This window comes from Rattus rattus, chromosome 4 (genome assembly GCF_011064425.1).
Source record: "Rattus rattus isolate New Zealand chromosome 4, Rrattus_CSIRO_v1, whole genome shotgun sequence".
NCBI classification, from domain to species: domain Eukaryota; kingdom Metazoa; phylum Chordata; class Mammalia; order Rodentia; family Muridae; genus Rattus; species Rattus rattus.
Window position 1 is genome coordinate 55,219,974 of NC_046157.1, and position 12,330 is coordinate 55,232,303.

Genomic DNA, 12,330 nt, shown 5'->3' on the forward strand with positions numbered 1-12,330 from the left:
TGCAGATGATATGATAGTATATTTAAGTGATCCCAAAAGTTCCACCAGAGAACTACTAAAGCTGATAAACAACTTCAGCAAAGTGGCTGGGTATAAAATGAACTCAAATAAATCAGTAGCCTTCCTCTACACAAAAGAGAAACAAGCCGAGAAAGAAATTAGGGAAACGACACCCTTCATAAAGAGACCCAAATAATATAAAGTACCTCGGTGTGACTTTAACCAAGCAAGTAAAAGATCTGTACAATAAGAACTTAAAGACACTGAAGAAAGAAATTGAAGAAGACCTCAGAAGATGGAAAGATCTCCCATGCTCATGGATTGGCAGGATTAATATAGTAAAAATGGCCATTTTACCAAAAGCGATCTACAGATTCAATGCAATCCCCATCAAAATACCAATCCAATTCTTCAAAGAGTTAGACAGAACAATTTGCAAATTCATCTGGAATAACAAAAAACCCAGGATAGCTAAAGCTATCCTCAACAATAAAAGGACTTCAGGGGGAATCACTATCCCTGAACTCAAGCAGTATTACAGAGCAATAGTGATAAAAACTGCATGGTATTGGTACAGAGACAGACAGATAAACCAATGGAATAGAATTGAAGACCCAGAAATGAACCCACACACATATGGTTACTTGATTTTTGACAAAGGAGCCAAAACCATCCAATGGAAAAAAGATAGCATTTTCAGTAAATGGTGCTCGTTCAACTGGAGGTCAACATGTAGAAGAATGCAGATCGATCCATGCTTATCACCCTGTACAAAGCTTAAGTCCAAGTGGATCAAGGACCTCCACATCAAACCAGACACACTCAAACTAATAGAAGAAAAACTAGGAAGCATCTGGAAACACATGGGCACTGGAAAAATTTCCTGAACAAAACACCAATGGCTTATGCTCTAAGATCAAGATTAAATAAATGGGATCTCATAAAACTGCAAAGCTTCTGTAAGCTAAGGACACTGTGGTTAGGACAAAACGGCAACCAACAGATTGGGAAAAGATCTTTACCAATTTTACAACAGATAGAGGCCTTATATCCAAAATATACAAAGAACTCAAGAAGTTAGACCGCAGGGAAACAAATAACCCTATTAAAAAAATGGGGTTCAGAGCTAAACAAAGAATTCACAGCTGAGGAATGCCGAATGGCTGAGAAACACCTAAAGAAATGTTCAACATCTTTAGTCATAAGGAAATGCAAATCAAAAACAACCCTGAGATTTCACCTCACACCAGTGAGAATGGCTAAGATCAAAAACTCAGGTGACAGCAGATGCTGGCAAGGATGTGGAGAAAGAGGAACACTCCTCCATTGTTGGTGGGATTGCAGACTGGTACAACCATTCTGGAAATCAGTCTGGAGGTTCCTCAGAAAATTGGACATTGAACTGCCTGATGATCCAGCTATACCTCTCTTGGGCATATACCCACAAGATGCCCCAACATATAAAAAAGACACGTGCTCCACTATGTTCATCGCAGCCTTATTTATAATAGCCAGAAGCTGGAAAGAACCCAGATGCCCTTCAACCGAGGAATGGATACAGAAAATGTGGTACATCTACACAATGGAATATTACTCAGCTATCAAAAACAACGAGTTTATGAAACTCGTAGGCAAATGGTTGGAACTGGAAAATATCATCCTGAGTGAGCTAACCCAATCACAGAGAGACATACATGGTATGCACTCATTGATAAGTGGCTATTAGCCCAAATGCTTGAATTACCCTAGATCCCTAGAACAAATGAAACTCAAGACGGATGATCAAAATGTGAATGCTTCACTCCTTCTTTAAATGAGGAAAAAGAATACCCTTGGCAGGGAAGAGAGAGGCAAAGATTAAAACAGAGACTGAAGGAACACCCATTCAGAGCCTGCCCCACATGTGGCCCATACATATACAGCCACCCAATTGGACAGGATGGATGGAGCAAAGAAGTGCAGGCCGACAGGAGCCGGATGTAGATCGCTCCTGAGAGACACAGCCAGAATACAGCAAATACAGAGGCGAATGCCAGCAGCAAACCACTGAACTGAGAATAGGACCCCCGTTGAAGGAATCAGAGGGGGAACTGGAAGAGCTTGAAGGGGCTCGAGACCCCATATGTACAACAATGCCAAGCAACCAGAGCTTCCAAGGACTAAGCCACTACCTAAAGACTATACATGGACTGACCCTGGACTCTGACCTCATAGGTAGCAATGAATATCCCAGTAAGAGCACCAGTGGAAGGGGAAGCCCTGGGTCCTGCTAAGACTGAACCCCCAGTGAACTAGACTGTTGGGGGGAGGGCGGCAATGGGGGAGGGTTGGGGAGGGAACACCCATGGGGAAGGGAGGGGGGGGGGATGTTTGCCGGAAACCAGGAAAGGAATGGCACTTTCGAAATGTATATAAGAAATACTCAAGTTAATAAAAAAAAAAAAAAGATGTGATAAGTTGATCGGTCATATCCATGTTCTTGAAGTTCTATATGCTCAATCCAATTACTGATGATTAATGATGGGAGTCAACTTAGTTTTACACTTTTGCTCACTGCTCTGGTGTCCTACCTACCTGATACGTTACAATAGCAGTGGTATAGAGACCAAATTTTTACAGTGGTCTACAATGAAAATGTTGATAGCTTGCCTACTTCCATGCAGAAGAAGAGATCTCATAGGCCACTTGCTTTCAAACCACAAAGAATGATAACCTGAACAAAATCTAGAAATAAGTTACAAGGTCTTCAGGCTAAGCACACATACAACCTTCTTCAGAAATGAGTTATGAAGGTGAGAAAAAGAATCTTTTGAAAGTACATAAGAATCTGAAAAAAGTCCATTTTATCAAGAGTCCTTGAAGTTCTTATATGGGAAGATGTCAGAAAGACTTGGAAAATTCATGTCAACCCCTAGTGGCTTCAATATCTTCTTTGATTTTCTACCAATAATAGACCACACACTGATGTGAGTTGATCTGAGATGGAAAAAAAATGTGTTCTCTAAGAACACTGACTCCAACATTTCAAGTATAAAATGTCAAACAATCCTTGCCTTATCAGAAACCAAAAAGGATTGAAACCCAAAAAAGGTAGCCCAGCAATTCCTGTTGGCACCGTATGCCATTCTTTTAAACATAAACATATGAATGGTCATTAAAATGTGCCTTTCCTGTGCATGCCACTGTCTGCTTCTGTATGTGCTCCCATGACAAAAAAAAAAAAAAAAAACCTCCACATCCTAAAATCACAGGGGCTCCGGGAACAAGTTTTAGTTTATTTCTAAATGGTGAGTGGTATCTCATTTCCCATCTCTTCAGCGGAAAATTAAAAAAAAGCAATAGGACTTACATATAATCATGAAAATAGTGTATAAATCAAATATCTCTTGCATGGTATTCTAAGATGTTCAATGGCTGCTTGAAATATCTAAATTTATATTGCTCTTCATGAATCACATCTTCGATCCACTTGTTTAAGCTGGATAAGAGGTATTTTTGATTCTGGAACATATCCAGAAAAGAGACATTTGTAAATATTAACTTGTGTGTGAATGGATATATATATATATATATTTGTGTGTATGTATATGTATATATATGTGTATATATGTATATGTATGTGTATATATGTATATGTATGTGTATATATGTATACATGTATATTATTTTCACTAGAAATATCTATTCAACTATTCAGACATATGCTAGCACTTTTTCAAGTCTCTGTAAATCAAACTGAATTTTTAAATATTACAATGTTGTCAAAGTAGAATTCTTTAAAATGTCCTCAAAGATGCATTGTTGTCAAGGTAAATATATAAAGAATAACATCCCACAGCTTCTCAGCTGAGTATGAAAGGAAAAGCAAGGTATGATATCTTATTTCTAGAGAATTCTATAAATTTGAACCTGCAAACCCCATTTTAAGATACCAACCCTTCGTAGGAGAACACCAAGGTCAGAAGTTTTGAAAGAGGCAAACCATGACTTGATAAGTATGACGTCATTCCAATGAACGGATTTAGGCAAGCGTTATTGTTGATGGGGACGGAAGCAAAACAGGTATAATGTGCAGATGACAGGTGATAAGATGACAGGTCTCAACCTCTCAAGCCTGATAAGAAAACAATTAAGATTGTACACATAGGGAAGATACAAAGTGGATTTGCATCATTCGTGAGTGGAGGGTTATCTTCACAAGCCGAGCTACAGTAAACTAATGAAGTGTTGTGATGTGAACGGATGAATGATAAACACAAAGGGCGCCTCCAGCAAGGCAATTGCAAACTCTCATCTGGTCCTTACAGTCTTAGGGCTGCTGCTCCATTCCTCTTATTCAACATCCGATCTGACGTTGTCAGGCTTGTAAGCCTTCCCAATATTCTGTAAACTATAGCCCACTCTTTTAGGAGTGCTCGCCAGCTTCCTATCACCTTATCCACTGCACTTCTTGCTGTTGCCGTGGTGATGCACTGTGTTTGACCTGTCAGTGCTGAGCTTGGCTCTCAGACAACTGCCCACTCTCTTAATGTAAAACCTTCCAGATACCAGCCATCCAGCTGTGTGTTGAGTCCAAATGCTCTTGTTACCTTTCTAATCCTTACTGTGTCTCCAAACCCTACTGGGAAACTCGCTCATCAATTCTTACCTTTGAAAGCCCTGCCAACCATAAAGGCCTCACGTATGCCAGGTTCTTCATTAAGAAGTTTCCATCCCAAATCCGTCTATCATCACTTCTAGCTTCTGGGCTTTGTCTCCCATCACCACCGCTCTTTAAAGTCTCTGTCCTGCATGGCCATCGTTTGAGCTATCTTTCCTGTGGCTGTTCACCTCTCTGCTAATGTTTCTTAAACATCATCGCATGCCTGGATATGAGTTTTCAACCCTTTTCCCACATACATAGCACTTTCCCTCCAGCCTGCTTCTCCCTTGGGGTTCGTTAAGCGCCTTTAATTAGATCCCACGGTGTTGCTGTGCCAGGATCTTGTCTGTAGCTTGGTAGGTATATTTAATCTTTAGGTTGCCAAGGTTTTTTTTTTTTTTTTTTTTAAGACTGAAGGATCAGGGTGCTGGTCATCCGATTGCTGTTGTCTCTGATGTAATTCAAGTGAGATTAATTATCTGTTTCTGTATCTGCCTTTGCTATTAAGGCTCCTCCATTTCCGTGTCATCAATCTGTCCTCGCACAGAAATAAAGCTTTCTATGTTTGAATAGACTTGCGACAAATTCTATGAAAGCCACTGTTATGTATAATCTTCAAAGAACTCAAGATGTTCGTGGTTTGTTAAAATTATAAGTGAAAGAAAGACAAGTATCTAGGTGTATGCTTTCAAGAACCTTTCAAAGTGGAGGTGGGATTCTATGTAAGTGCTAAACACATCTCTGTATTTCTAGCAATTAGTAAGCAAGTAAGGATATTCTTTCATCGGAACAGACCGTGTTATGCCACAATAATGAGCAATTCCGATGCTCCAGATGCTTCAACTTGAAATGGTCTGTCATTTATACGTCACAATCATCTCCCCAGCCTCAAGAATCTTCCTCATCCTGGGACCCTAGTGGAATTTCCTGGTGGAATTCTCAATGTCTCAAATATTACCACCAGCAGCATATGGAAAACATCATCCAAGTAGCTAATTGACATTCTATATTTTTCAAAGTTGGCATTAGACAGTGAAAGTTACAATGTCGATGCTAACAGTGTAAATCCTAGAGGACTGCGTGAATTTTAGTTCTAGATGGTTGAAGACATCCCACTCTCTTTTGTCTTAAAATCAACTTCTGAGGCCATCTCTGCTGCTCTTCGTGGGTCCTTGCACAACGTGGGCCGCTGTTACTTGAAACCTACTTTTCCCTCAGATGAACGTATATAAAACTCACCACTTAATTCAGTTCTTCCATGCGCTCAGTTGGGAACTTGTTTTGTTGTTTCCTTTTCATTAACTACTTATATCACAGTAGTTGTAATTGCTAAATGTAGGTCGTGCAAACAGCTCTACCATCAATAATAATAACCTCCTGACACATATGCTCAATATTCTATTTTTTTAATAGGTAAATTCAAATAGGCAAACAACTCGCTCAAAGGCTCACTTAAGTAAGACTGCGCTAAGTTTTCTTTATCATTTGCATTATCTGCGGTTTCCCGCAGTCAGGTCATGACTCACTTGGGGGCCACTATGAAGCTGCTAATAACTTGATGATCGTGATGTGGTCTGCACCTCTAAAACTGCCAGGTCTAAATTGCAAATATAACTAGTTTCTTTCTGCAAGAACCTCTACATGCCCTCTCATTGGAGGCTGGTTAACTTTAAGGGGATGTACCCTTATGACCTCCTTGAGGGTTGTACTGTGCGTAGACATAAAGATTGCCATCAACACATATTCATTTCCTGAAATTTGGCTCTCTAGGCTAAACAGACAACTTACAGCAAGTTATTTAGTTGAGAACTCATTTTGCATCATTTTTCTCTTCTCTTTGCTGCATCCCTTTTTCTCCTTTCTACCAATCCTCTATCTATCTATCTATCTATCTATCTATCTATCTATCTATCTATCTATCTATCTATCTACCTATCTATCTACTTATCTATCTATCTATCTATCTATCTATCTATCTATCTATCTACTCTTACAGAATACATTGAGAAAATGCAATACCTATAATAAAAATAGTACTATTTAGCAAGGATACTAACAAATGTTATCAGTCAATGATAACCATCAAACAAAACACCAAATAAAAACCATGCATTGCTTATATTCTTATTACATCTTATCCTCATAGTCACCCAGAAATAAAATACAATACAACTTCATTTTAAGGAAGAGGATGTTCAATTCCAAGGCAGTTGGTACTTATCTGGGCAACAGAAGTATAATCTCACAAACTGGACTATTGAAATCTTATTCAAAGCAATTATGTCTAAAACCTACCAGGATGCCTAATGTAGAAGACACAGGAGAAGTGAGTGGTAATTTAGTGACCCACTGCCAAGCAAGTTACTTTTCTCTACTACCTAAGGGAGGTTTTGTTTTTTTCATTTAACATTGAGAGAATTGTTATCATGTTATATCTATGCATCATGATATTAAAAATGACGATAATTTTATTAGTTTACTTACTGAATAGAAATAGAAAACCATAAAGAAAAATAGCAATGTTTAACTAACATATGCCTTTTCCTAGCATTTGTTATCTCCTCTGTCTGCTGCAAATTCTGGCAAAGTATGAACTGTAACTCTGGGTTTATTAGAGAAAGTACTGAAGTATTCAGTAGGAAATTGTCCAAGGTTAACCACTAATAAAGAAATGCTACATAATAATAAATTCGTAGCTCATTAATGCGTGGCCCTGACTGTACATCCCAGAGCGGTTAATTCTTAATAAACCTGCTTTATGTTGTATACTTTGTTTCTTTCTCTGAAAAGTTAAACATGAATCAAATTCAAACCTGTGTCTTTCTATTCAGTTGCACTTCTTCCCCTAAATTTTGGTTTTTCTTATCGCCCCTTGAGCTTCTGGACACTAATGATAAGTCAGCCCTCAATGTAAAGCCACTAGGGCATTATCTAGAGCACTGCTGTTAGATGTGAGCACTGCGTTCATGCCTACAGTTCGGTTTCTAAGCAAGTATGGTTTTGTAGGCAGCTTTGCTAGTTAAATCATGAGACTGCTGCTTTAGCCAATAGCACCTTAGGAAGCAGATTTCAGTACGGTTAAGGAAAGGAAAGATTCGATTTTCCATGACCCGGAGACTAGAAGGCATCCAACATTCTTTTCTTTAAGGGCTACTAAATGCAACTTTAATTTTCTTTGTTCTGTGTTTACCCTAAAGGATTTTAACCTTTGGGGGAAAATAGGAAAGGATCCCATAACTCTGTTTTAATGAGTTGAAAAGACTGTACTGGCTCATTAAAGGAAGTGTTTTTCTGACACCTTGGATGATGTATTTCTTTTGGCTGATGGCTAAGGAAGTTTATTCCTTGTGCCTTATTATTGCCCTGGTTATAAAGTGCCAATGCTACAGACCCAGAAAGACCATCGGATTCAGCTGTATCTAATAGAGTATTCATTTTCTCTGACTGCTGCAGCAAATTACCACACACTTTGGAGCTTAAAATAATAGAAATTTATTCTCTTCGGGCTTTGGAGGTTAAAAGTGTAAAATCAGTCTCAAATTTAGGTGTTGACCCTAAAATCAAGGTGTCAGCAGGGCCCATTCCTAATGGGTCTAGTAGAAACTCAGACCCTTCCTCTCTACCTTTTAAAGGTGGTTGGAGATGCTTTGTGTGGGGCCAATGCATTCTAAATCATCTCTGTTGCCACTTTGAATACCACTGTGTGTGTGTGTGTGTGTGTGTGTGTGTGTGTGTGTGTGTGTGTGTCCTCTCCTTTGCTCCCTCTGTCTCTCAGTCACTCTCTTCCTCTGATAAAGAAGCCTATGACCGCACCAGACTTGTCTTAATAAATCTACCTCGAGTTAATTTATTCATATCTGTGATACTGCTTTTATACCATCCGGTGGTAATTACAGGTTCCCAGGGATTTAGATGTAGGACTTTTGGAGTGTGTAGGTAATGGGCACCAATAAAATAAATAGTAAACATAGGGGAATTGAATAAAGGGATGGCACCTTCAGTGATAAAATGAAATCGATTGACGATTATGAGTTCCCAAAGCTTTCAGAGGACAGTGTCACACAAACAACAAAAGTCTTTATCTTGGGAGCAAGCCTGCTGGTTGTATGACTCTGATATCTGCTCAGTGTCTTGCGATGATGGAGACTGTGAAAAGAAAACAACCCTGTAAAGGCGTTACATTCATAAAACAGTGAAGAGGATGAGGACCGGGAGCCTTTGTGTGTTTCTGAGAAGGAAAGAAATCACAAAAGCAACGAGTTGAGGGAACATGCCCTTGAGATCCCTGCTATTTCACTATTTGTGACACTCTATCTAAACTCAGCCCATTCCAAAGTCCCAGGCATTGAATACTTCTTACAGTACTTGATGCTCTACGAGGTATTTTATGAGTGATAGCATTTCAAATGCTTTTTACTGAGCGCTAGGCTGAAGATGGAGCGTGGTGCCTTTGCTGTTCATTTGCCCGCCCATTCTGTTCTTTCCAGCGCCCTTGAGCCTGACGTGAGAGAGTAGTGTTGGGCATCACATACACTGAGATAGAACTGATGCAGTGAACATTAGTGTGGCCCTGCCCAAAGACAGCACACAGATCCCCACCCCCTCAAACAAGAAGGCATGGACGTGAGAGACAGCCACAGATCTATGTGAGAGGCTGGAAGGGGAAGGGAGAAATGGCATAATTGTAATTAAAAAATAAAAATAGCGCAGAACCATAAAAGTAATGTAAAATGCAGAATGTGGTAACGAATGAGAGAGAAAGAGAACGACTAAAGGCTCTACCAGAGTCTAAACGATACACTAGGATTCAGCTACTTAAACGCCAGCTGCCTTATATATCTCATTCCTCCTATATTGCCCATTCTGACTTATACACACAGTATCCTAGAATGTTCCATAGCCAACTAATGTGACTCTTCTCCCCTGAAAGAAATTCTAGACAGGAACACAATCCATGAAGGAGAGTGCTCATTGCCGTGTTCTATAATAAACACCGAGAAAGGTGTTGATAAAAAAAATACTCCTATATGTGTTTAGAGAATGCCTCTAGGTTTACATCGAGGAGAAACTTCAAAACCTAGATGAGCGGGCATGAAACAGTGACAAATACCTCATGGTGTCAGGAGAACATGATGTCTTTTGACACCTGCCCCTGTAGCTCACCTTCTCTGAAGTCTGCATCGCTCTCGGCCTGAATGCATCATGGCCAATACACATGTTCTTTCTAATTTAGTGGAGAGGCTGTAAGCCTGAAGTGTAGCTCCTGTTTAAGAGAACACAGTTTCAGCTCTTCAGTTTAAATTAAAATCTTAAAAACTCCTTTAGCCTTACCTTAAGTGTGGAAGGCACTATTTACTACGTGTAGAGCCCGTGGCCACTGTGCAGATTATTCAAAGGAAGCCTCTCAACACAGCCATGACATTTTGTCACTATAGACTGGAAATAACTTCAGTCCCGGGATGCAATAAAAGAACGTTCAAAGGAAAACAAGTGAAGGACAAGTAAATCCCATTTGCTGGAAAATGCTCTACAGCTGAGAGTTCGAAAGCTTTACAGCATGGGCAAAGGTTACTATTGCATAATCTTAGTCAATTAAGAAACTACAAGGTTCACAAACTGGATTTGTTTGATAGTACATGAGGTAGAAACTCTTTAAGGAGATTTCAGGGAAGCTTTGGTTGCTTAGCAACCGCTGACCCCCAGGGACCAGTTCATTTTTAGTCTGGAATAATAGGTCATCAAATGCCACTGGGATTACTGTGAGCCTCACATATGGAATTATCCAAACACATCAGCTGAGAAGTTGTCACCAGCGTCTGGCCCAAAACGGGTATGTGTGTAACACATATTTTGGGGGGAAAATGGTCCATTTAGTGCATGGGCCTCTTCCTTTTCGAGTGACAGTATTGAGACAGCAAAGCCATCCACCTTGTAAGAAAGTGTGATCCAATCTTGCAGCATTTCTCAGAGTACAAGAGTAGAAAAATATTGGCCCTTGCTTTATTGAAACCTTGTGAACCTTTTAATAACCGTGCTGTAGAATCCCGTGGAGACACTAACTCTTGTTAATTACTGATTGGCATATGAGAGTTTGCCTATTAACACTAAAATCACTATTCACTAAGGCTATGGTCTACAGAAGTTGACCGTTGGGTGAGGGGCAGAGTAGTGATTATAGGTACTTTGAAGACTCCAAACAAACTTATTTTTGTATGAGCCTGAAGACACTAGGAGCTGTGGCTAAACAATACAGTAATGAGATGGTATGTGTTATTGCGTCAGACCACGAGAAGGAAAAGAGTCTGGAGACGTTCCTCGCAATCACCAGGCAAGATATAAAGAGTCCTTCAGCTGCAGCCACGCCATAACCACGCAGGTGCCTCTTGCTTGCACTCCAGGGCTCCATGTCTCTTGAGGGCTATTCTCGCCTTTGCAGTGCCACGTCCCATAGAAATCACTGCTACATCCCTGTGACTCCTTCCATCGCTGTCTGCTCCGATGATGTAAACCCTACCTTTGGACACTACTTACCCAGCAGCTACCAAGGCAATCTCTGGCTTCTGGACCATTGCCAACACTCCTACTGTGAAGCGCCTTGCTGTGACTCTCCCAAGACTTGCCCTGCAAGTTCTGATCCCACGGACTCCTGTGTGCCTTGCAAGTCCCCAACTGCAAATCAAGTTGTTAGTGACTGCAAAACTACCAACATCAGATCCAGACCCAGCTGCAGTCCCTGTCCTGGGACCAAAGGGTATGTATCCAACTGCACCACCGCTACTCGATTTGCATCTAAAGCCTGTCAGACTCTTCAAAATGGCTCCCACTGCATAGAGCAATATAATTCCTTCCTCGGGAATCTTCAGGCCCCATACCACTGTATTCGGGGCAACAATGAGTACAGAAGCTATAGAAATGTTGGATTCATCACCAATGGCTTCTCTCCATCTTGTTACACTATCAGTAGCTACCACCCCCGAAGTTACCTAATGAATTATTGCCAGTATCCAAATTATGGGTCTTCAAGCTTCCCATCACGGAGCTACCTATGTAGAAATTTTCGGTCTCTGAGCTGTATTCCCAGTACATTTCCACCTCTGAGGTACTTATGCAGCAGTAACAGACCTCTGAATTGCTACTGATTGACTTACAGCTCGTACAAGAGCTCTGACGAGGCTAATGGAGGACAGCAGGTTTTACTCTGTTCTGGGGTCTCTATTATTCTGCTCAATTGATTGATTCGTCTCAGAAGGTTGTCACACTAGCCTCCAGTGTAACCGTAGATCCAATTAACCGCTCTGTAGTTTGTTCTTCCATTAGTCTGATTCTGAGGGTAGTGTTAGTTCTAAAACTGACTAGAATAGACTCACTGGAGAGATTCCACATGAAGGACAATCATCATCTTCCTTACTCTGGTTGTCACTTGTCTTGTGGCGAACCTCTACCCGGGTTGATGCCTGATTTCAACACAGTTTGGTTTTTTCAGATTTTTCCACTTTTCATCAGTAGTTTTGCTAACTGCCTAATGAGCATCTTGCCTGTAAAGGGAGAAATAAAATTACCTTAAACCTACTAAATGAAGCAACTTCTCCCTTTCCCTCATGACTGATTATAAGAAGTAGTCCATGTCAACAACAACCATAGCTACTAACGAGCGAGAAGACTTCAGCAATTGCCTCTTTCAAAGAAAA

The 12,330-nt window shown here is 40.3% G+C and overlaps 1 protein-coding gene across 1 annotated transcript; it reads left to right on the forward strand.

Moving 5' to 3' along the window:
- The first annotated feature begins 11,046 nt into the window (after positions 1 to 11,046).
- On the forward strand, positions 11,047 to 11,781 carry LOC116898005 (keratin-associated protein 24-1). Its single transcript, XM_032899401.1, has one exon. It carries the CDS (start codon positions 11,047 to 11,049, stop codon positions 11,779 to 11,781), a length of 735 nt encoding a protein of 244 aa, XP_032755292.1.
- The last annotated feature ends 549 nt before the right edge of the window (positions 11,782 to 12,330 follow it).

What these genes read in the sequence shown, in the direction of transcription:
- LOC116898005 (XM_032899401.1), top strand. Translation starts at nt 11,047, where the DNA reads ATGTCTCTTGAGGGCTATTCTCGCCTTTGCAGTGCCACGTCCCATAGA.